Consider the following 26,485-nt stretch of genomic DNA (forward strand, 5'->3'; position numbering starts at 1 on the left):
TCCCGTCATCCTTTACCACACAATTACATACGCACTATCGACTCATTCATTTGGATAACGCCTATCTTCGCCACTTTGGTATTTGGAAAACCACCCATCTTCCCCAATACGTGCGTATAAAGTAAATGTGATTTTTTTTTTAAAAATAAAGGGACAAGAAGTCTAGCTAAATTTTATAATAACAACAGAATTACTGACGTGTGTCAACCCGTAAGACTACATGTCCCAGAAGGCGTTTCGGGGGAAAGGCGGGGCGAGCGGTGACGTCAGGAGCACGTCCGGCGCCGTGGAGGACGACGCTGACAAACAACAACGTCAACGTCACGGGCGAGTGCTGGAGAGAAGGTTCAGGATCGGAGTGAGAGGAAGCTCCGGCGGAGGCTAACGGAGGCAGCGAGTGAGGGAGGGAGGGAAGCCGACGAGGCAGAGGAGGAGGCGGAGGAGGAAGGGGTGGCGGCGCTGGCGCTGGTGCTGGTGTGAGGATAACCGTGTGAGGAGCGAGGCCAAAACAAACAGCCGCCATCACAGCCAGCCAGAGCGCGGAGTGAAGGGAGCCCCGCAGACTGGCGGAGAGGCAGCTCCGGCTGAGCAGGACAAAGTGGCAGCAGCGTCCGACTGAGGAGTGCCGAGTGGGGCACGCACCGCCAGCCCTCCTCCGCCTTGCTGGCCGAATGAACACACACACATAGACATTTTTTTCTCCTCTTTGCACCCCCATCGAGAGGAATTTCGTGCCTCGATTACACCTGAGAGAGTTTGGTTGTTTCCTCTGTGTTGTGCTCTCGGGGGTTTGGAGGAAGACAGGCCCGGGGAAGGATTTAAAAGCCAACTCGCCTGCCGTCACCCCCTCAACAGCACGGACATGTCATCCCCAAGTCCTGGGAAGAGACGAATGGACACCGATGTGGTCAAACTGTATCCTTCAGACAAGCAAAGGGGCTTCATTTTGCTCCCTCTCCCTTATTTCCCCCTCCTTCTCCCTGTCTTCTTTGTCTCGCCTGTTAATTGTCGTGTCAACTGCGCCGTTTGTTTGTGTTAAATCTTCCATTTCATGTTGCACCGCAGGTTTAGCCCATCATTGCAAATCGTAATATCTGATCATATATCTCCAGTTATGAAAACGCAACTGACATGATGGTTGAGTTTTTTTTTGAGGTTCCGTTTGTCAGTTTTTCGGGATGCTTAATGGTTCATAATGAAAAACTGTTACCGTTCAAATGGAGACGGCTTTTAAGGCGTCCCCCTATATTTTAAAGTTGTAATACTCTAGAAGTCAACCTTTTTTTGTTGAAAGCATTTAATTGGAATTTTAGGAATGTTTATTTAAATGAGTGGTGTGTAGTTCTGAATCTGCGGTATTTGGTCGTAATGTCAAATTGTTCTGATGCCTGTTGGGCCTGTATCTTTGGGGGGGGGGGAGACAAAACCTTATTTTGTTCTGTCGTTGGAAAAGCAGATGTAATGCTTCAGCAGACGGTTTATGATGATAAAGCACGGTCATATCTCATGAAACCGTGTGTGTTATGTTTTCAGAGGTTGGGGATTGTCTGACGTCGTTTATTTGCAGGGTATTTTTGGCTTGTTGATCAGTCCAGGTTTAGTTGAGAGGGGGATGGGAGAAAAAGAGAAAAACTAAAGGAATTTGATCGCCGATTGCAATCAGTTTTAACCAGATCACATTTATGCATGCATATGCGCATTCTGCGGGGCAAAGTGACTTCCTTGAATATTTGCTGTCTAATTATTGTTTTATTTATCGGTCTTGTGAATAATTTTGAGTTTTGTGTTTCCTGTTGTTTTGAAGTGCCAGCTTGTCGCTTTCGTTATTTAAAATGTATGGAATAAATTTAATTTCTCTTTGGAAGGGTGGGTAAATGCTACATTTTTAAATGTGTTTTAGCCCCTCGCCCATTTTGGCCTTGTTTTTAATGGTGCTACCTGCTGGAACTCGTTGGACAGCAACTGTTGGTCCTAAAGTGAGCTGCAGAGAGCGATTGGTTGCGCTGTTACCAGCCGGAATTGGGTTGGAGGAGGAGCTTGTTTTAACACACAAACACTCCAGCCGATGCTTCAAAGGAAAGATTTAGACATCTAACTCTATAGTTGAAGGTAGAAACGCAAATGGCTGTAGATTGGTACCAATAACTATTTTGGCTTCCCCTTACTTACCACTATTAACCACAAAATGTCAGCTACTTTTAAAACATTACAAAATTCATTCCCCCCCAAAAAAAAGGGGTTAATCCACAAGTTACTTATGTGACAAGTGGCCGCTTAGTTCAGAGAGTTTGTTTAATTCTGTATAATGGATTACTTATTCCGAGCTATCTACGGTTTGGAAGGTCAGTAGTGCATGTAATTGGAGGAAAAATTTGGAAGTTTAGCCACCCTTTTGGGGAGAAAAAACCACTAAATCTGGGTTCATGTCTAAATTATTTTTTGGCTCTTTCGAACGTATGCAATGGCTACGTGAGTATCTTTTAAAGAAAATCCCTTTTTTAAGCATCAGTAAGGACTATTCCATTTTTACCATGCAATCATTTGTACAGCTTGACACAGTGTTTTCTATTATTTGACCATTGCAGCCCAAGAGGACAAACGTGCAGGGTATTCTTCGGCTGCCATTGTCCTTGTCAGAAGCTGGTGTATAGTGCAATGCACAGAGGCACCCAGGTTAATATTTGGTGTCACTGTTTCTTCTTCTGCAGTTGTCAGGAAGGTAGTTACACCTGGCATGTTTTTTCAAGCTTTGTCTGATTTGTATTTGCATTTAAACTGGTAGCATTATACAAATATTAGCATTGTACTGCTTGATGACGTAAGATCTTCTGTCAGAATGCAATGTAGTTCCTATAATTAGTGGAATTTGATTAAAATAACCTGTGCACCATGGACATATCTGATCTAAAACTGGTGTTTTGTGACAGTGTTGAATTGAGGAAAACATTAGGTGGGGATGGTGGGGGAAATTCATTCACAAGAAGCTGAATTTGATGGATTGGTACTTGGTTAGGCCTGACAGCTTTTGTCCTTGAGAGTAGGAGTTGAATGTTTTCACAAACCTCTCCTCAAACCTGTTGAACTAATACTACATTACTTATCCATCCTGAATGTGAGGGCAAGGAGAAATGAGATGGAGACTGGGCGGCGGGGGGGGCGCGGGGGATGATGATATTTTTTGTCATTTAGTATTAATCCTTTAGTGAGCGTCTTTTTGAAACTAATTGTCCCAGCTGATATCCTCAAGTTCACAGCTCCACTACGTCCCTTTCATTCTGATTTCAGTTTACAAGCTGGATTTTAAATGCAGGTACTCTGACCTTTAAAGGGCAATGTGTCTGTGCAAGGTCCTTGTGCCTTTACAAAGCCTCTAATGTACTTGCCTCTACCACCATCACTTTTGCAGTTAAATTACTGTTGGTATCTCTAGCATGCCCTGTAAACAAGGCTTTGAAATCACGACTAATTCACTAAAACGTTTCCAGAAAATGGGAAAAGGATTCAAGCTTGATTTGGTTGAAAATATTGAAAGAAGAATTAGCATGAGTTTTGATGATTGAAGTTGGGGAGAGCAGTCAATGCAAACATTTTCCGTAATTGAGTTTGGATATTCTCATTAATCAAAGTGCCGTGCATGAAGTTGTATGATAAGGTTCAGGGAAGTGTTAAACTTTTGAAGATCTACTTTTGCAGGGTGCATTTGGATTGAAATTACACCCATATGTAACTGAATCTAAGACTGTTTATCTGTCTTTATTAATTTAATCCAATCTGTTTTTAAAAAGGAACTAAAAGTGATCTATCTAAATTTGAAATGCACTGTAAAAATGGAACTGGCTGTACAGTGGATTAATCATTCTTTTGAGTGATTGTGCAATTAATTTGGCAAAACTGAGCCCGAGAATATTATTCTGCTCTTGACCTAATCAAGGTAGGAAAATAATTGAGCATTGAAAACACGGTTGTCTTATTGAAGAATGTAATTTATCAGAGCATCAGTTGCTGATTTTGTTAATTATATGCCAGTTCGTTTGCAGTTTGGATTTGGTTGATTAAAGAAATTACCAAAGCTCATTCAATGTCTGTATAACATGCTCCATCAAGCCTGCTTCTGTAAAAACTTAAACAAGTTATTCTTGCCTGTTTGGATTTCACTATCCTTCTGAACTTGAACTCTGGGAGAGAGAGCTTGGGTCTAGAATGAAATTCTGGTAGTTCTAACTGTTACATAGAACTGGCTAGAACTTGTATTGATGGGTGAAAGTCTGTAGGAAACCATTACCATTAATACTGAAATATGTATTTTAACTAAGACTTTTCCCTATGATACATGAATACTAAAAGCTAAATCTAGGTAATGCTTATGTAACTTAAAGGAAAGAAGATGCTATCTTCTTTGAGATGCTGCAGATCAGACTATAAAGGCACAGTGTTCAAAGTAAATTATCAAAGTATGTATATGTTACTATATACAGATTCCTTTTCTTGCAGGCATTCACAGTAGAACAAAGAAATGCAATAAATATCAGTGAAAAACTATACACAAACTGACAAATAACCAATGTGCAAATACGAAGAAAAAACAGATAGTCATAATTAATAAATAAATACTGATAACCTGAGTTGCAGAGTGAGTCCATAGGAGTGGTGTCAGTTCCCTGTTGAGATGAGCAAAGTTATCTACGCCGGTTGGAGGCAGACAGTGAATGGGTCAGGCAACATTGGAGGATAGAAAAACTTAACATTTTGTCATTTAACTTCATCTGAATTTATTGGCTTGAAATGTAAACTTTATTTTTCTTCAAGGTCATTGGCAATTTACATTTAAAAAAACAATGACGTGTCACTTTAGTGTCTTTCCCAATTGTAGCCAAGGTATAAACACACTTGGTGCTTTTCGTCTATATGGCATTTGCATGACTGAGACTAACAGCCTGCTTGATTGGCACCCTATTCACTCACTCTACCACTAATCCACAGTAACAGCAATCTGTATCATTTCCAGAGTGCAATGCAGACACTCACAAATCCTGACTTGGAAATGTACCATCAGTCCTTCACTGTCATTGTGTCAGCATCCTGGAACTCTTCCCCCTAACAGAATTGTGCATTCCCCCCCATCTTAAGCACGGTAGTGCTGTGAGAACCACATTACTGTACCAGCTTCTCAAAGGCAGTTGGAGATGGGCATTTAAACACTGGCTCTGTCCGCAAAGCCCACATCTCTTGAATGAATAACTTAAAATAATAGTTGAGTCATGGAGGAACCTTTAACACTAGATTCAACAGTTACTTTGGCTGTTAAGAGTTTAGTTTAGTTGATATTAGCAATAGATTAGATAGGCACAACTTCATTGTGATAGCTGGGCTTGTTGGATGAATTGGGCAATCAATTTCATGTCTGGTTTTGTTTATATTGTGGTGAAGAAGTGTTAAATATCTTTCCTGTATTTGTTAGAAGTAATGGAATTAGGAATTTTGTATAACATTGATCTTGATAACCCAATTTTAGCTTTAAATTCCTCAATGGTTTTAAATAGAAAACATAGGAATTGGTGGAAGAGAGAAGGAACTATTTCAATAAAAATGCACCTGCCCAATAGAAACAAAGTGTGGTTTCTGAATGAAGTAATGCAAGGTTGAAAGACAGCATGAGGGTTCAGATAAGACGGTGACTAAACCTGCATAGAGGGATAGAACCCATTAAAAACAATCACAGTTATGCATAATATTGCTTCTGATTACCGTACTAATTAAGTTTGTAATCTTTTACATAGTACAGGCAGCTGACTGAGATTTGACTTGAGGCCATGGTTTAGGTTCCAATTTCAGTGTAGGTCTGAGAGGATGATGTACTGTGGATTGGTCACTGTATTTGCCCAAGAATGTGACCATGCAGTTCAAAAAGTAATTGTATCAACAAATTTTAAATTATTTTCTCACAAATTTGCATATCAACTTGGCTACAGTTGCCATTTTGCTGGTGTACTGTAAAACTCTGAAGCTGCTTGGAACTGCTATTATAACTACTATTCAAGTGACAACTTAATTGCTGTTAATTGACAGATGGAAATATGGCTTTTTGTGTTTAAGTATAAGTAGTTTTGATTGTTTTCACATTGTAAGTATTTTGGCTGCTGTTTGTATTTTTTTGGAAGGATAGCCCCATCTTATTGGTGTTGGTGTACATGCTAATGTGCTCTCAAGTAGCCAAATATCTTTTCACTTCAGGAAGTATGTTTATTCTGTAAGATGTACAGTCACTATTCATAAGGTTTCATAAATGTTGTTTTGAAGTGATTACTGAAAAATTCAGCCTTGTTTTGTTGGTTTTTTGTGCATGGAGGGGGCTGGGGGGTGGTTAAAGATCACGTTGCCAGAGGGTTGTGTGTTTGATGTTTTCTTTTGAACAAATTCCATGGTTTTCTTTGTTTCATGGCTATCTGGAGAGGACAGATCTCAGAGTTGTATACTGTGTACATAATTTGATAATCAGTGAACCTTTGAACCTTGGTGTCAACTCCATTGTGATTCTCCCTTTTTGCCTATTAAACAATTGGCAATTTTTTATCTGAAAAATTGCCTATTGAAGTTTTGCTGCTGTAAATGAATACTATCCAAAAGTTAAATTTTATTATGGGTAAGTCTGTAACGTGTTAGATCAATCATACTGTGGATCAAATCATAAACGAGACAATCTGCAGATGCAGGAAATTTGAGCAACACCCAGAAAATGCTGGAGGAACTCAGCAGGCCAGGCAGCATTTATGGGGGAAAAAAAAAGTACAGTGGACGTTTTTGGGCCTAAATGAAATGTCAACTGTACTTTTTTCCATAGATGCTGCCTGGCCTGCTGAGTTTCTTCAGCATTTTGTGTGTGATTCTTTGGATCAATGTGGCAAAACATGAATGCAGCAGGATCAGTCTTCATTACAAATTGCTTCTTGTTAATTAACTTGCTCAAGGCTTGTGCTTCATTGGTGGTCAACTCTTGCTTTTAGTTGGGAAAATAGGTGCAACGGGAAGGAGTGCAGTGAATCTTGGAGGCAGACAAGATTGACAGTCCGGTTTGAGAATCTATAATAAAAGGTGATGTGAAGATGAAGAATTGACTGTTTAGGACTGAAGTAAGAAAATTATTTATGGAAAATATAGTGGCTATTCTACATTTAAGGTTGAGATTGAATATTAAGGAAATCAGAAGATTGCCTGTAAAAAGTGGATGAAACACAATAATCAATTTTTTCATGGAAGACACAGACTTCCAAGAAAGAGTGAAGGAAAATGATTTGAATATTTTCAAAAGTATTTGAGAAAATAGAGTGAAACTCGCTTGGGCACCAGGATCTGGTTAGCAGCTCTCCAAAATTTTGTAAGTAAGTTCTAGAACCATTTTCACTGATCGGGAGTTAACAATTAGGTCCTCACTACTAAACAAAATTGAGGGGGAAAATCAGGAACTATAGATCCATTAGTCTGACACCAGTAAGAGAGAAATAGCTGGAATCTCTTAAGTGGTAACATAAGTTTGAAGAAAGGATTAGATTTTCAGAAGGCCTTTTGTTGTACAATAGAACAGTGAGGATTAGTGGCATCGTGTGTGGATTGAGGATTGGTTATTGGACAACTGAGTCATACTTGAACTAGGAGGCGGGATTTGTGGGCTGCTGCAGTGACCTTGGTTGTTCAGAAGCCTACATAAGTGGTATTGAAATGCGGAGCGGGCACAAGTGTAATGCATTTGCATTTGTTGCTGATGTCAGGCTGAGTAGCAGTGTAACTCAGGAGGACGAGGAGAGAAACTCCAAGCGGAAAGAGGCAGGTTTAGTGAGTGGGTAATGACAACATAGTTGAGAGATGTAATATGGGGCTTTTATCCACTTTAATAGCAAAGCAGAGATGGTGAGAGCTTGAAAGATCTTGTTGTAAAGAGAGATCTGGGTATATACTGCTACTGCAAAACAACAGATTTCGCAACATATGTCAATGATTATAAAAAAGCTGATTCTAGTTCACAAATCACTGAAGGATGGCATACAGACAGGTACAAGAAATATGCACAGTATGATAGGCCTTATTGCAAACAGGTTTTTGTACAATACTAAAGGGACCTTTATGTACAATAAGATTGCAAACTGAATATTGCGAGCAAATGTGCTTTCTTTGCCTAAGGAAGAATATAGTACTTACTGTAATTGAGTGCAATAAACACTCGGTATGTTGATTACTGGGATTTGGAGGGGAAAGCTTCAATGAATTGGGCCCATACTTAGAAAATCTCTAATCTCTGTGAATGCTCCCCGTTCTTACCCCATCCCTTATTTATTATTATTTTTTTTCTCTTTTTTTTTTCTCTCTGCCCCTCTCATAATAACTCCTTGCCTGCTCTCCATCTTCCTCTGATGCTCCCCTCCCCCTTTCTTTCTCCCTTGGCCTCCTGTCCCATGACCCTCTCCCTTCTCCAGCCTTGTATCCCTTTTGCCAATCAACTTTCCAGCTCTTAGCTCCATCCCTCCCCCGCCTGTCTTCTCCTATCATTTTGGATCTCCCCCCCCCACCACTTTCAAATCTCTTACTATCTCTTCTTTCATTTAGTCCTGATGAAGGGTCTTGGCCCAAAACATCGACTGTGCTTCTTCCTATGGATGCTGTCTGGCCTGCTGCATTCCACCAGCATTTTGTGTGTGTTGCTTAGAAAATCAGTGGTGATTACATTGAAACGATCAATTTCTTGCATGGCTTGACAAAGTGGACATGGAAATGATGTCTGTCTGGTCTGAGGTATCTTGAACCTGGGAAATGTACAATCTCAAAACTAAAAAAATTCAGTGACAATGATGAGAAGCAACTTTGTGTCAAGAGGATAGTGAATCTTTGGAATTATCTACTCAAGAAATTATGGAGGTTAACACACTGATTGTATTGAAGAGCAAATAGATTTTCAGATATTAACGATGTCCAGGGAGATGGGGTTGCTGCAGGAAAGTGTTAATGTATCTGCCTTGATTTCATTAAATAGTGGGACAGGCATGGGGGCCAATTGCCCAATTCCTGTTTCATATTAAATTGTACAAAATGTTGCTGCAGTAAAGTTAATACTAACTGCAAAATGTAGGGTGAGGAAATAGTTAACCTTTCAACTCCTTTCTCTCATCAAAAGGTCTGTGATCATCATTGACCTGAAATGTTAATTGTTTCTCTTCACAGATGCATCCCTATTGTTGAGTATTTTGGCATTTTCTATTACTTCAGATTTCCAGCAGCTGCATCTTTTTTTTTGTATTTCAGCAGTTGAATATTATTTTATTCTTGTCTTTGAGAACTATTGTAATGTATTTGTGGTCTGGTTGCAATTGCAAAACATGAGTTCCCCTATCTCCAGTTAACAAAACTCCTGAAGGTACATGAGATTAAGATTTTTTGTTGTCGTTTATTTTGAAAAGACAGCTGTTAAGTTATGTAGGTGTTTTCATTTGACCTCTTGTTTTTATGATCTGGTTTTTGGTCATTTGCTTGATTTCTTGATAAGTATTCCATCACTACCAACACTTTAAGTGCAGTGAAACAATAAAAGGTTGTCCTTTGTCAGGAAGTACAGAGAATGTTAATTTAAAAATGAGGTTTGATTTATGGGAGTTTTACTCTTCAGAAGTAATTTATTTTAATGTAATGAATGTCTTGATGAATGCTCACAGATTAATCATCCCATTATCTTCAGGAGTTATTTATTTTGATGTAATAAACGTTTTAATTCTCAGATTAATCATCCCATTACCTGTTTGCAGATCAATAGGAGGCTATCGTGGCCTTGCTGATCTGTGGCAGGTTGTTGATTTGAATCCTATTTGAGGTGACTGTAAATGGGCTACTCTCTACTGGCGTGTTAAGGAAATGATATGGATAAAATGGTCAAATAACCTCATTTTCCAGAGCTCTGTTGCAAGAAAATAGTTGAGTGTCCCATTGTTTTTCCTCAAACCTCAAGCACCTGGCAGACAGGCTGACAAAGCTAATTACCAGGAGCCAGAGTGTCAGTGTCTGTGCCTGCGTCTGGATGGCCCAGAAGCGTGCTGTAATTAGCATGAGATGCTGTTTATTTTTAATAGAAACCACTGGGACTGAAGTGATGAGAATGATGAAGAAAAATCCAAAATGTAATGCTTTTTCATATATGCCAACTCAAACATGCACCAAGAGGAAAGAAATGTGTAGTGATGACATGGATTCTTCGCCACTTTTGAAACATTTAAGGACCCAAACTACTGAGATCCAATCTTCTCAATAATAGTCAGTGACCACTGGGAAATAGAAACTGCTGGTTATAACTCAGCGAGTCGAACTTAATCTTTCTACAGATGCTGCTTTGCTCAAGTTTTTCTAGCATCTTGTGTTTTCATTTTAGATTTCCAATGAAAACAGTGTTTTTAAAAATGTTTCTTTAAACTCCTTGGCCATTTACTCTGCCACTGATGTGCTGCTTTTGACTTCATTCCACATTAATTTATCTGGTCCAGGCGGACAAGAAATCAAAAATCGTAGGTCATTCAAAAAACAAGAAGACCTGAAACTGACATTGACCCTGCAGAAGTTCCAACTTGGCCAAATTGATGGCCTTGCCTCCTGTTGCGGACATGTGAGAAGACCACCTTCAAGACTGATATAAATCTAAGAGTTCTTTCTTCTGTCAGCCAAAGGGAAAAACCATTGTAAGCATCATCCTGATCTTCATCTTCTGTGATCAAAACGTTTCTCCTCTTATTGCAATGTGGTTTTTCTTCACTTTGATGCCTGGTGGATATGTTAGCTGTGTTAGCTCCAAGGGGAAGAATAGGAAGTAGCATCAACTGGACTTTCATGGACTTTTGATCTCAAAACTTTTAACTTTGTCAAATGAGATATTTCACCACACTTGGAAATTTATCTCCAGCCTGTGTCTGAAGTTATGCGAGTATTGATTGTAATCACTATTCACATAGATCACAATCTTAAGTGCAGACTGTAGTTGAGTACCACTGTATCATTGCCTCATCACAAGTTTTTTACAAATTTATTTTGAGATGGGGTGTGGAATAGGCCCTTCCAGCCCATTGGGCCACATCATCCCGCAACCCACCTATATCACCCCAGCGAATCAAAGGACAATTGACAGTGACTAATTAACCAACTAACCAGTGTATCTTTGGACTGTGGGAAGAAGCCAGAAGACCCAGAGGAAACTCGTAAGGAGAGCGTACAAACTTCTTACAGACGGTACCAGAATTAAATTCTGAGCTCTGAATGGCCTTGGCTGTAAGAGCATTGTGCTAACTGCTATGCTGCCATAGCACCCAGTGCTACATCTCATCTGCTGTTGGAGTTGATCTACAGGAGAAAAAAAACTGTTCAATCTACATCGCCTCCACTGCAGAACAAAGAATATTCCAAACTTGCAGTACACAGATGATGCTTGTGTATGCTCAATTGGAGGTCCAGTCTCTGTAATGATTTGACTTTGTCTCTCAGGCCTTGTTGAATGTTTTGTAGATGTCCACCATCCTGCTCCTTCTGCCAGTCAATGCCAATTTATAGTAAAGCTCCACACAAGACCTGGAAAAAATAGAATTCTTCTTATAACGACTAATCCAGCTTTGGCCATTCCAAGGAAGAGGATGCAAACTAGAATTGCACACCTGTTGCAATCATAAACACAAAATATTCTGAAAATGCTGGAAATCCAGAGTAACACATACAAAACACTGGAGGAGCTCAACAAGTCAGACAGCATCTATGGAAAGGAGTAGAGTCGAGGCTCTTCATCCAGAGGGCCTCGACCCAAAACGTTGACTCTTTATTCCCTTCCATAAATGCTGCCTAACCTGTTGAGTTTCTCCAGCAGGTTGTGTGTGTTACACCTAATGAAAGGCTATTTTGCCAGCATGATCATTGACGGGAAGTCGTGTATGTGGCACGGATATCGTGTACTTCAAAGCATCAGAGGTACCTCTTGCAAAATTCTTCCAAATTAATTTCTGAAAATCAGATGAAGCGATTACGTTAACATTTTAGATAGACAGATCAGAGAGAAGTATTGCGTTACTTGTTTCCTAACAGTTAGATTACCGTCATCATTTGAGTTTTAAATTGTTTTAAATTGTATGCACAGATCTTATTTGCTGGTGTCTAGAGTTTATCCATTTAAAGTACAAAGGAAGTAAGTAGTATGCAGGAAGAATTAAAGCCGTTTCAGTCAACAGTAAGAGTTTTCAATAACAGAAGGATGCGTAACCAAGTGCATAAATTTGAATATCTTTTCTGCTCTCAACAGCATTGGACTGGTTATCTATTGAAGTAAATCAGTAATAATTAGACTGAAATAAGAGAACTTTGATTTAAAAGTCTTATCTATGGCACTGATCCTTTTTAATCTGTTACATAAGCATTGTGCCTAGTTGCTAGATGTTACCACTGTTATGATTTGTGCACCTCGTTGTACAGTTTCTGACAATGACCTTCTAATTAAGAGTGTCTCTTTTCTCATTTGTAAATATTAATGGAGGAAAAGTAGCTAGACTGTTGAGTTTTCAGAAGTCTGATACATGTAGGTCTGATATCAATCTTAAGAATTAGATAAATACAAAGCTGATCCCAAGAATTCTGATATTAAATATTTTAAAGACTGTCATTAGACGTGATTGTGTCCTTGCTTTCAGCTTTTTTTTTGAATTTGCAAGTCAAGCCATAAGTAAGTGCACGTAGAGGTCTTTGTGGATAAGATGCTTACTAGAATTTTGGGAGTCTCTGAAACACTATAGTTTGTGCTCTGATGGTTTTTAAACTTTGCCAGTTCTCCTAACTGTCAAAGTGGCAGATGGAAGTGCACAGTCATGCACTTGGTAGAAGGAATAAAGCTGTGGTCTAACTATTTTCTAAATGGGGAGTAGATTCAGAAGTCGGAAGTGCAAAGGGACTTGGGAATTCTAGTGCAGTATTCTCTTAAGGTTAACTTGCAAGGTGAGTTGATAGTAAAGAAGGCAAATGTAATGATAATATTCATTTTGAGGGAACCAGAATATTAAGTTCAAAGTACATTCATTATCAAAGTATGTTTACTATATACAACCTTGAGATTCGTCTTGTTACAAAACAAGGAAACCCAATAGAACACATTTAAAAAAAAGAACCTCAAACACCCAATGTGCAAAAGGAAAAGAACAAATCATGCAAACAATGAAAAGAAGGCAAATAACATTCAGAACTAAAGTTCACAAAAGTGAGTTCAGAGCTGCGAAGCTAGTCATCACTTCAGCTAGTCTAGGAGTCATTTAGTTGCAGGCTGCAGCCTCAGTTCAGCACAAAGATGAGTAAACCTCGTGGAGCAGTGAGCTGAACACTGATCAGTCCCGCACCTCCGGCCCCAGCACTGCAACCTTTCCAGTCTGACCTGGTGTTTAAATCGGTCAGACATCGGCTTGCTGCTCCTCTTGGGCCCGGCAACCATGTAACCATCCTGCACCTTGGAGACTTCAGTTCACACCACCAAAATGCCAGGATTTACAGGTGGTTCAAAAGCACTGTGCCGAAAGGGAAGTAACAGGCTATTGATTGCAGTGGTTATCCAGAAAAAGGCGATTTAATAGAGCGGTTAGTAGATTTCAAAGTTGCTGGTGAACGCAGCAGGCTAGGCAGCATCTCTAGGAAGAGGTACAGTCGACGTTTCAGGCCGAGACCCTTTGTCAGGACTAACTGAAGGAAGAGTTAGTAAGAGATTTGAAAGTGGGGGGGGGGAGATCCAAAATGATAGGAGAATACAGGAGGGGGCGGGATGGAGCCAAGAGCCGGACAGGTGATTGGCAAAGGGGATATGAGAGGATCATGGGACAGGAGGCCACACATTTTAATACCACATCCAATTCCCATTCTGACATGTCTATCCACGGCCTCCTCTACTATAAAGATGAAGCCACACTCAGGTTGGAGGAACAACACCTTATATTCCGTCTGGGTAGCCTCCAACCTGATGGCATGAACATCGACTTCTCTAACTTCCGCTAATGCCCCACCTCCCCCTCGTATCCCATCCGTTATTTATTTTTATACACACATTCTTTCTCTCACTCTCCTTTTTTCTCCCTCTGTCCCTCTGACTATACCCCTTGCCCATCCTCTGGGTTCCCCCCCCCTTTGTCTTTCTCCCTGGGCCTCCTGTCCCATGATCCTCTCATATCCCCTTTGCCAATCACCTCTTGGCTCCATCCGTCCCCCTCCTGTCTTCTCCTATCATTTTGGATCGCTCCCTCTTTCAAATCTCTTACTAACTCTTCCTTCAGTTAGTCCTGACGAAGGATCTCGGCCTGAAACGTCGACTGTACCTCTTCCTAGAGATGCTGCCTGGCCTGCTGCGTTCCAGCATCTGCAGAATTCCTGTTGTTTGCAGTTAGTAGATTTGTTTGCTGCCAGTAAGGCGTCACTATGTCACACCGGCGACATCTTAAACCTGAACAGGGGTAAACCCAAAAGCAAGGACGTGATGCTAAGGTTTTATAGCTCCTTGATCAGAGGGAATTTGAAGTGTTGTCAGTAGTTTATTTGTAGTTATTTCTAGATACAATGTGGAATAGGCTCTTCGAGCCGTAATGCCCAGCAATACCCAATTTAACTCTAACCTAATCACAGAACAATTTACCTACTCAAACATGAGGAAATCTGCAGATGCTGGAATTTCAAGCAACACACATAAAAGTTGCTGGTGAACGCAGCAGGCCAGGCAGCATCTCTAGGAAGAGGTACAGTCGACGTTTCAGGCCGAGACCCTTCGTCAGGACTAACTGAAAGAAGAGCTAGTAAGAGATTTGAGAGGGGGAGGGGGAGATCCAAAATGATAGGAGAAGACAGGAGGGGGAGGGATGGAGCCAAGAGCTGGACAGTTGATTGGCAAAAGGGATATGAGAGGATCATGGGACAGGAGGCCTAGGGAGAAAGAAAAGGGGGAGGGGGAAGTCCAGAGGATGGGCAAGGAGTATAGTGAGAGGGACAGAGGGAGAAAAAGGCGGGAGAGAGAGAGAGAATACATATATAATAATAAATAATGGATGGGGTATGAGGGGGAGGTGGGGCATTAACGGAAGTTAGAGAAGTCGATGTTCATGCCATCAGGTTGGAGGCTACCCTGATGGAATATAAGCTGTTGTTCCTCCAACTTGAGTGTGGCTTCATCTTTACAGTAGAGGTGGCCGTGGATAGACAAAACAGAATGGGAATGGGATGTGGAATTAAAGTGTGTGGCCACTGGGAGATCCTGCTTTCTCTGGCGGACAGAGCGTAGGTGTTCAGCGAAACAATCTCCCATTTTGCGTCGGGTCTCGCCAATATATAGAAGGTTGCATCAGGAGCACCAGACGCAGTATATCACCCCAGCTGACACACAGGTGAAGTGTCGCCTCACCTGGAAGGACTGTCTGGGGCCCTGAATGGTAGTGAGGGAGGAAGTGTTTGGGCATGTGTAGCACTTGTTCCGCTTATAAGGATAAGTGCCAGGAGGGAAATTGGTGGGGAGGGATGGGGGGGGGCGCGAATGAACAAAGGAGTCGAGTAGGGAGCGATCCCTGCGGAAAGTGGTGGGGGGGGAGGGAGGGAAAGATGTGCTTAGTGGTGGGATCCTGTTGGAGGTGGCGGAAGTAGCGGAGAATATATGTTGGACCCAGAGGCTGTTGGGGTGGTAGGGGAGGACAAGAGGAACCCTATTCTTACTAACCTACAATTTACCTTCTAACTGGTATGTCTTTGGAGTGTGGGAGGAAACTGGAGAGTTTGGAGAAAATCCATGCATTCCATGGGGAAGGTGTATAGACTCCTTACAGATGATGACAGAATTGAATTCCAACCTCTTACACCCTAAACTGTAATACTATCCTTTTGGACTCCTTATCACAAAGGATGTGCTGGCATTGCAGAGTCCAAAGGAGGCTCATGAGAATGATCCAGAATGACAAGGTTTACGTACAAGGGCCTGTACATGCCAGAGTTTTGAAGTAACACTAATGAGATCTCATTGCAATCTACTGAATAATAGATAATAGGTCATCTAATCTGTGCAATGCATCACTAGCACCAGCCTACCCACCATCAAGGACATGTATATGGAAAGGGGCTGGAAAAGAACCAATAACATCAAAAAGGATCCCACCCACACTGCTCATGGATTGTTTGTCCCACTCCCATCAGGGAGGAGGCTATGTAGTATCCACACCAGGGCCACCAGACTCAAAAACAGTTACTTTCCACAAGAAGTAAGGCTGATCAACACCTCTACCCACTAACTCCCCCACTACTTTATTATTTCCTGTCAGTCATCTTGTGTATATCCTTGCGACACTTTATGGGCATGCAATCATATGTATATAAGCTGTCTAATGCGTTTGTATTTATTGCTATTTATTGTGTTCTTGGTATTTTTGGGTTGGTTTGCTGCATCAGATCTGGATTAACATTTATTTGTTCTCCTTTACACTGGTGTACAGGAAATGACTAAACAGTCTTAAACCTATTGAAAGGCATAGGTAGAGTAGACTTACAGAAGATGTTTTCCAGCGTGCCAGAGGGCACAGACTCAGAATTGAGGGATGTCCTTCAATAGAACAGAGGAAGAAGAATTTACTTAGTCAGAGGGTAGTGATTCTGCGGAATTCATTACCACAGACAGCTGTGGAAGCTAAGTCACTTGAGTATATTTAAAGGAGAGGTTGGTAAGTTCTTGATTGGTCAGGGCATCAAAGGTTACAGGGAGAAGGCAGGGAATGGAGTTGATGCGGGAACAATAAATCAGCCATGATGGAATGGTAGACTAGACTTGATGGCCTTATTTTGCTCCAGTCTTAGACTTGTCGCTTCCTGGTTCTGAAAGGTTGACTTTGCTAGAAGTTATTTGTTGCATATTATCTTGTATATCGGCTGTCTTATTCATGTGAGCCTTGACCTGGATCATGTGTCAGAAAGCTATCTGATTCCTCTGCGGTTGTGCAGGAGTTGGTGAGGCTATATTATAGCAGTGATGAGAGCCCTGCTGATGAGTTACCAGTAGAGAATGGGCATCATCACGAGTAGGACCCTTGCTTAGATTTGCTAGTCGTAAACGTGAAGCCAAAGGTAATTTTAATGTTGATTCTGAGTTGATTGATATATTAATTAGGAACAATCTCAGATACTGATTTTATAAAGCTTTATTACTTGCAGATTTGGCTGCAGAGAACCTCCTGTAATGTGAATTTTTTGAGACAAATTTGCATTCTAGGTTCACAGAATGGCAACACTGTTTCTCTGAATTGGGAGAGAACAGGAAATGATCTTGCTTACATTGGCTTAGAAGAGGCACCTGAGTATATCATAAAACCAAGGGTGTTGGAAATTGAGTATGTCTAACAAAGTGATAGGAAGGGGAAGGGATGAATGTCTTTGAAAGGCAATGTGTGTCAAAAAAAAAGTTTTAGATTGGTGGCTGCAAGGTTTGCCAATTTTAGGGTGCAGCTGATCTGACCTGTTAAGCGCACAGCTTGTGAAGGTAGTATTTAATTTTTAAAAAGAGGGAAGAGGTTGCTTTGATCTGTCCTAGTCTAATAAGTTTAGCATTTCAATGTTCAGTTAAATAGGAAACTGATCTGTATATTCAAGTATGTGAGATTGCTTTGTGGGCTAAAATAAAACTTTCAACAATAGTAATAAAAACTGAAAAAAGCTAATGTCTGTCTTAAAACTTTATTTATATTTTAGTTCTTTGTTTCAGTGCATCATCTAGAACATTACTCATGGAGCACTATGAATCCCTATGGATATGTGTGGCCTTGCCTTAAATTGTCCAACCAGTAATGACAGAAGGCCTCTAGTGCCTTGTCCAACAGCATCTACCCTCAGTGAGTTATTTGGAGGTGCTGGGGGAGGAGTTTTGCTGTATTCAAGATTGGTTATGTTTCCACATTTATTATCTCAGAATTCCAGCTTGCTACTTGCTTTTGTTTGGTGTGATTCTGGGATGGCAAAGTTCTCTAGGTTTGTGTTCAGATCTGCTAACTGATAAATATAGGACTAGTGACTTTTAGGAGGACGGGAAGACTGAAGACAGACAGGTGTTCCTTTACTTTAGAGATTTTCAGCATAAAATGTGGTAAATTACACATTATGAACAGTACAGCACTGTTTAGAAAGTTCATTAACACAAGGATTAAATGCTAAACCTGCTAAGCAACTGGCTGGACATCTTTAACCTCTCGCTTTAGCATTCTGAGGTATCCACTGACTTTAAGCAGGCTTCAGTCATACCAGTACCCAAGAGGAATGTGATAACTTGTCTGAATGACTGCGACCCAGTAGCATTTGCATCCAGAGTGATGAAGTTCTTTGAGAAGTTGATCATGAAGCACATCAACTCCTGCCTGAGGAGTGACCTGCATCCTCTTCAACTTGCCTACCTCCTTAACAGGTCAACATCAAATGCCATTTTAATGACCCTTCACTTGGCTCTGGAACACTTGGACAGTGAAGATGCATTCATCAGGATACTCTTCATTGACTACAGCTCAGCATTCAACACTGTCATCCCTTTGAAACTCATCACTAAGCTTTCTGGACTGAGGCCTTGATATCTTCCTGTTAAACTGGATCCTTAATTTCCTCACTTGCAAACCCCAGTCAGTACAACAACATCTTTACAATCACCATCAGCACAGGAGCACCACGAGGCTGTGTGTTTAGTCCCTAGCTGTGCTCATACTTATGATTCTGTGGCTAAGCACAGCTCCAATGCCATATTTAATTTTACTGATGACACTGCTGTTGACAGAATCAAAGTGTTGACGAATCTGCATATAGAAGGGAGATTGGAAATAGGCTTGAACTGTGCCACAACAACAGCCTCTCACTCAACATCAGCAAAACCAAAGAGCTGATTGTTGATAATGGGAGGAAGAAGCCAGTAGTCTGAGTCAGTATTCATCGGGGATCAGAGGTGGAGAGGGTTAGTACCTTTTAATTCCTTGGCATCGTAATATCAAAGGATCTGTCTGGGACCAGCATGTAGGTACCATAACAAAGGTGGCACACAGCACCTTTACTTTCTTAGAAGTTTGCACAGATTTCGCATTTCAGCTAAAACATTTTGATAAATTTCTAGATGCCCAGTTGGAGAGTATCCTAACTGGTTGCTCACGGCTTAGGTATGTAAACACCAAAGCCAGGAATGTTAAAGGCTACATAAAGTAGAGGATACAGCCCAGTCCATCTCAGGCAACGTCCTCCCTACCATTGAGCACGTTTACAAGGAATACTCACACAAGAAATCATCATCCTTTATCAAGGACCCCCACTATCCAGGCCGTGCTGTTTTCTTACTCCTACTATTAGCCCGAGGTGCAGGAGCCTTGGATCCCATACCACCAGGGTTAGGAACAGGCTCCTGAACCAGCAGGGATGAAGCAAAGAATCTGAACTGATTACATAACCTACTGACTCACTTTAAAGTACTTCTTTTATTTGCACAATACTGTATTTATTTTCCTGTAAATGCCTGCAAGAAAATTGACATATAAAAGTAATTGAACCTATATAAAACTCTGTTTAGACTGCATTTGGAGTATTGTGTATAATTCTGGTTGCCACATTGCAGCAAGAATGTAGAGTTTTTGAAAGGATTCAGAAGAGATTTAATGGGATGTTGTTTGAATTAGAGTGTTAGCTATAAGGCAAGGTGAACACACTTTGTTTTGTCTGGAGTGTCAGAGACTGAGGGGTTACTTGATAAGGTTGGCATTTCTCTGTCTTGAAAGACAATGGGTAATCATCATCACAAGCCTGATCGGAAAGTGTGGAGATCCTGAGATGCCCAGTCGTCAAGATCCCCCTTTCGGCCTCATCAGTGCAGTCCAAAGGAAAGCTTATGAAGCAATACGTTTGGCATCAGCTTGGCTGCAGGAGCTGCCGGAAGGATGTTCAGTGTTGTCCAGCTGCCTCAGGGGCTCCACTCCGGATTTGCTGTCTGGGTTTACTCCTATAGCCCTTGTCTCTCCTGAGGTTGACGACAAGGCAGTGGGGCTATTTATCCATAGCTGGGGATCTGATTCACAAGTATCAGGGCATGTCCAGGTGATAAGAGTATATAATAAGACAAGAGGCATTGAGTGAATGGTTGGAAATTTTTCCCAAATATCGAATATCAGAGGACATGGGTTTAAGATAGGGGGTGTGGGTGGTGTGGAAGGAATTTAAAGGAGATTTGCAAGGGAACCTTTCAACACAGTGATGGGTGCCTGAAACATGCAGCCAGGGTAGCTGGCAGAAGCTGCAATAGCAATGTTTAAGAGGCTCTTTGACACAAACAGGGAATAGTCATACAGATTGTGTGCATGCACATAGAAATACTTTCGATTGGCATCATGGTTGGTGCAGGCGGGATGGGCCAGAGGGCCTGTTCCTGGCACTGGAGGGCACTGTGTTCTCTGAAAATTGGTCCAATGTTTGCAGTATGAGTCATCTCACCGTTGTTAAGCTCACTTCGTATCAGCTAAAAGATTCTTTGCTATTTTGTCAAAAAATGATTGAACACTTAAAAACAAATACATTGGGAGAAAGACTCAGCTCCTTAGGCCTACTCCACAACTGAATAATGCTGTGATATGTTTGTACCTCAGATTTCTCCTGCTCACTTTTCATTTTTCTGCTTATCAAGAATCTACATATTGCAAAGATTGTGCTTCCACCACCTTTTAAGAAAGAGTTTGAAAGATCATGACCTTCTGGGATAGGGTTTAAATGAACAGCCTCTTATTTTAGGAAATTGACATTTAGTTCTAGATTTTCCAAAGTCAAATTGCAGTTGTACATGTACAATAAATGGTGGGGTGCTGAGGAATGTGGATGAACAGAGGGACTTTGGGGCTCAAGGTTAGTTGGTGAAGAAGACATGGCAATCTTGCTTTTATAGTAAATAAAGCACAATGGAGGTGGAATAAAAATATACAGGGCATACTGTTTAGCCCACATTTGTGGGTATTGCACTATTTTGGTCACCATACTAAAAGATGAAGCTGTTCTGCAGACAGTACAATAGAGATTAGCTGGGCCTGTGTTTCCTCCAAAAATTGACTTGACCTTTTGAGGTGTCAGTCATTTAAGTCTTCCTTGAATAAGGGTGCCAGTGCTGCATGTAGTACTCCAGATGTGATCTCCTGTATCAGGATGACCTCCCACTTATGTATTGTGTTCTGCTCCAATACCATTTTGTTAGTTTTCCTATTTACAGGCTGTAGATCACTCTGACCCTTTGCACCTGAGAGCTCTGTAGTCTCAGCATCAAGATAATGTTTTATTTTTCTTGCTGTAAATGGACAACTTTTCACCTTCTCAATATGTTCTTCAAAATGGCAGATATTTGTCCAGTCATAATCTATATTCTACTGTAGGCTTTTTTTATTTCTTCACAATATACTTTCCTGCCTATTTTTGTTACATTAGCGTAAGCAAACTTAGGAACTGTTCCTTCAGTCCCTTCCTTTATCCAAAACACTTATAATTGCTGATCTCTGCCCAATCGCTCATTAATCCAGGATTCAGCATGATACAAGCCAGTTGGATATGTGTGCTAAGAAATGATACGTGGAGTTTAATCTAGAGAAGCAAGAATTCTCGAAGACAAGGGATTGTAGATGCAGGAGCTTGGAGCAACACACAAAACGCTGGAGGAACTCTGCAGGTAAGACACCACCCATGGAGGGAAATTGACAATTGAAATTTCTGATCAAGAGCATTCATCTGGAAGTGAAATTTGTTACACTTTGGCAGGTCAAATGTACAAGGAAAATATACAGTAGATAACAGGACCCCTGTAAGAATTGTTGTATAAAGGGATCTTGAGATGCAAGTCCATACAGCAGATAAGGAGGAATTTCTTGAGCCAGAGGAAGGTGAATCTGTGGAATTCATTGCCACAGACAGCAGTGGAGACAAAGTCTTGGGTACATTTAAAGCAGAGGTTGATAGGTTCTTGATTAGTAAGGGTGTCAAAGGCTACAGAGAGAAGGTAGGACAATGGGGTTAAAAGGGATAATAAATATTCCATGATGGAATGGAGTAGACTCAATGGGCTGAATGGCCTAATTCTGGTGTCTCATGGTCTTGTGGTCCGTAGCTGTGAAAGTGACTATGCAAGTAGATGGGTAGTAAAGAAGGCATACTGAATGCTTGCTTTTCTCAGTCAGGTTGCTGGGGTTGCAGCCTTAGTAAACTGTGGTTTGGCCTCATGGAGTTGATCACATTTCTGCATAACAGGAAGGATATGGAGACTTTGACCAAAGTGCAGAAGAGGTTCATTAGGATGTTGTCTAGATTAGAATATTAGCTATACAGAAAGGTTGGACAAATTTGAATTGTTTGTGTGTTGGAGATTGTGTGTGACCTAGTAGAAATTTGAAAATAATGAATCTTTGCCCAAGGCTTGAAATGTCAAGTACTGAAGGGCATAGCTTGTGGTGAGAGGAGAATGTTTGAAGCAGACTTGAATAGTAGTTGTTTCGATTATACAGTGATGGATACCTGGAACATGTTACCAGGGAAAGTGCAGAAGCAGATGCAACAGCATTATTGAAAAGGTATTTAAACATATGAATAGGCATAAATTGAGATTGACTTCATGCAGGCAGCTGTGTTGTTGAAATTGGAATTATGGTTGGCACAGACTGCTCTGTTCGATCGTCCCAATCAGAAACTGTTTGCTCCATTGCCTAATATCCAGCCAATGTTCCATCCCTATCAATAACACACAGTGAACTATTTCCCTAAGTAATGCACCTCTTTGCACAGTGTTACAAATGTAGTTATTATGCAATGGAACCTGAATGGCTTGTTAATCTGTGCAACATATTAGAAGATTGCAGTGTTTGGTTGGAGGTGATCTGGGTTTGTCAGGGAAGAATTGATCAAAATGCATCACCATATTAAAGGGGGCTTTTTATTTTTTCCAATTTCCATATTTTGGGTGATTTCAATTGCTAGTAAGCATTCAGTTTCTAAACTTTGACTTTAATTTGCTTTGTTCCCACGATCAATAAAGAGCACAAATTGTGCAACATGTTTTCCTTGAATTTCCATGAATTCCAAGAGAGAAACTGCATCTAATGTTAAAAACCAGTCATTGGATTGTAGTGGTTGAGTGACTGAATTGAGATACCCAACCATCAGCCAGTAATTCGTGCAACATGTTGTGCTACTGTCTTGCAGCTCTTGTGACAAGTATCGGTCTTGACCTTGGTTGCTATTGACATGGAGTTTACATATTCTTCCTATGATCATGTGCTCTAACATTTCTCCCACCTTTTAAAGATGCATGGGTTGGTAGGTTAATTAGTGGCTGTAAATTGCCTCGGTCTGACGCAAACAATACATTTTGCTGTGCGCTTCAGTTATACATGTGACAAAGCTAATCTCTTAAAATGTAGGTGGGTAACAGGAGAATTGTTGAAGCTGTTGCTCCTACGAAAAAATGTTATGGGGAAGTAAGAGGGTGAATGGGATTTCTCTGAAAGCCAATATTGACTCAGTGGGTCAAATCTACATCAGAGTGGCTACTTGTGTTATTGAACTTGGTTTCCATTTGACTGTTCAGTGTGAAACTACAGAAGTGTTTGGAATTGTGAACAATTGGAGTGAGGAAAGAAAACTAACTAAATCTACTTCTTTCTATTCCATGCCCACTGGAATGTATATATGTCTTTCTTGAAGACACTGTGATTTTTGCTGTGATATCTGCTGCATTTCAATGATCTGCCAGTGCTACCACTGTAGGCTTTGATTTGAAAGACAATTACTTCAGAAAGCTATTGCATTGCAGTGCAATGTGTTTAATAGAATTTTTTTCAATGTTCCATATTTCATGTAATATGATTACCAGTAATCATTTGGGTTTTATATTTGACTTCAGTTCCCACTAGAATCTTTTAACTGAAGTGCTGCCAGCTGACATCCATCTAATGTTTGACCAATACGACAATGCTGTTATAAGTTGTAAGTTGAAAGCAATGTTTGATGCTTAAAAACAAGGTCCTTGCCCCTCATCTTTACAGTGGGATTAAACAATAACTCACAAAAACAAACTTATTCTTTAGAATCTGTCCCGGTTGTATGTGGCACATCAAAACTCCCAAGGAGAGAAAGGAAGTGCTGATCTTCATAACCATTCTCTACTTGTTGGCATGCAAACTCTTTGAACGTTTTTATGATTTTCTGTTTCTCAATGCAATGGCTTAAATCTAACATTTTTTTCCATTGGATTATGAAGGCCAAAGTAAAAGAGATGTCAAAGGGAAAGGATTACAGGGAAGAATAATTTTGGGAAAGAAGCCCATTAGTGTGGTATTCAAAAATAATTCATGCAAGAATGCAGGTGAAGCAAATTTAAGGAGAATGGTGTGTAAAATTTCTTTCTCTCCATTCATCATGGTGGGTGTGTTAGGAACCCTAAAACCCTCACTAATTTTTATAGATGCACTGTAGAAAGCATTCTTCTTGGGTACATCACAACCTGGTATGGAAGTTGTCCTGTCCAAGACCGGAAGAAGCTGCAGAAGATCGTGAACACAGCACAGCACATCACACAAACCAATCTTCTGTCCTTGGGCTCACTTTACACCGCACGATGTCGGAGCAGTGCTGCCAGGATAATCAAGGACACAACCCACCCAGCCAACACGCTTTTCGTCCTTCTTCCCTCGGGGAGAAGGCTCGGGAGCTTGAAGACTCGTACGGCCAGATTTGGGAACAGCTTCTTTCCAACTGTGATAAGACTGCTGAACGGATCCTGACCTGGATCTGGGCCGTACCCTCCAAATATCCGGACCTACCTCTCGGGTTTTTTTGTTTTTGCACTACCTTACTTTCCCTTTTCTATTTTCTATTTATGATTTATAATTTAAATATTTAATATTTACTATCGATTTGTAATCCAGGGAGCGGGAAGCGCAAAATCAGATATCGCTGTGATGATTGTACGCTCTAGTATCAATTGTTTGGCGACAATAAAGTAAAGGGTATAACGAACATAATAGGGGTTGTATTATATTTTGTAAGGCTTACTTGTGTGGATTAAGTGGACTAATTAAGTGGATAGAGACAAGGAGTTAGCAAGAAGATATCAAATTAGTAGTATTAACTGAAGAAAATAATTTGATTTTGTACAGTAACTTTCATAAAACCAGGACCCCCAAAAATGTTTGACTCAAACAAGTAGTTTTGAAATGGGATCACAATTATAATATAGGAAGCATTGAGAAGATTGTAAGTGCAAGATTCTAGAAACCGTACATTGATAAATAAGATGATGGGTTTTTGTAATTTACACGGTGAACTTACTGATTCTGAACAGGAAATTGAGCCAATACCTTAATCATACATTTGTTTTACAGAAGGGTTATAGTTTCCACTGAAAAGTAAATTGGAACTTCTGTTAAAAATTAAGTGACGGCTCAGTCCCATTGGTGACCCAGTCAGATGTTGCAGATTGGAGGAGAAGCTCAAGTGGGGAAAGCTAATTATAATCCTTGTAGGTTTATACGCCAAGAAGTGGAAAAATGAAATTGGAATTTCAGTAAAAAGAATGATATAGTCACCCATTGTAGTCTGAACATGCTATTCTTTAGAAATCTTGTGGTGTAGTTACTTAAATGTAGAGTACGTTCCTTTCATTTGACTGCATTTTGTCTAATTTTGTAGAATTGTTTATTGAGCTGCTGAGTGCAGCTCCAAGGTGTTACTGTGCCTGCTGATTTGTGTAACTTTACTGGCCAGTTTTCCACATCTTCCTTTATGATTGGAGAAAGGAAGTTTATATCGCACTTTCCACTTTGTATTTGTCTTTCCTCCAGGCTTCTGTATACCTGCTTGGGAGATATTCAAAAAAACATGTTAAATTTTGTACTGGGAGGGTATTATGGAGATTGGATTGGTACTTGGAGTTGTTTTCTCAACTGGTTTGATCCTAACATGGGTTTCAGATTATATAATATAGTTTGGTTTTATTGTACCCAGGTCGGGTTCAGGTTTAATATTCTCAGTTTGGAGCTGGCTGGTCTAAACTGAGAGCAAAATCGTTGTTCTTAACAAATGGCATAATATGTATTACACCAACACACATCAAAGTTGCTGGTGAACGCAGCAGGTCAGGCAGCATCTGTAGGAAGAGGTGCGGACGACGTTTCAGGCCGAGACCCTTCGTCAGGACTAACTGAAGGAAGAGTGAGTAAAGGATTTGAAAGTTGGAGGGGAAAGGGGAGATCCAAAATGATAGGAGAAGACAGGAGGGGGAGGGATAGAGCCAAGAGCTGGACAGGTGATAGGCAAAAGGGGATACGAGAGGATCATGGGACAGGGGGTCTGGGAAGAAAGAGAAAGGGGGGGGGACCCAGAGGATGGGCAAGAGGTATATTCAGAGGGACAGAGGGAGAAAAAGGAGAGTGAGAAAGAACGTGTGCATAAA

The 26,485-nt window shown here is 40.7% G+C and overlaps 1 protein-coding gene across 1 annotated transcript in view; it reads left to right on the forward strand.

The window, feature by feature from the left end:
- Positions 1 to 306: 306 nt before the first annotated feature.
- The window catches only part of ube2h (ubiquitin-conjugating enzyme E2H (UBC8 homolog, yeast)), a 126,186-nt gene continuing 100,007 nt past the window's right edge, over positions 307 to 26,485 (forward strand). The window contains exon 1 of the mRNA XM_063073018.1: positions 307 to 915. Within this exon, the coding sequence (XP_062929088.1) occupies positions 863 to 915 (53 nt within the window). The 5' untranslated portion in view covers positions 307 to 862. The remainder of the gene's footprint in view (positions 916 to 26,485) is intronic.

The sequence above is a fragment of the Mobula hypostoma genome, chromosome 20 (assembly GCF_963921235.1).
Source record: "Mobula hypostoma chromosome 20, sMobHyp1.1, whole genome shotgun sequence".
NCBI lineage: Eukaryota > Metazoa > Chordata > Chondrichthyes > Myliobatiformes > Myliobatidae > Mobula > Mobula hypostoma.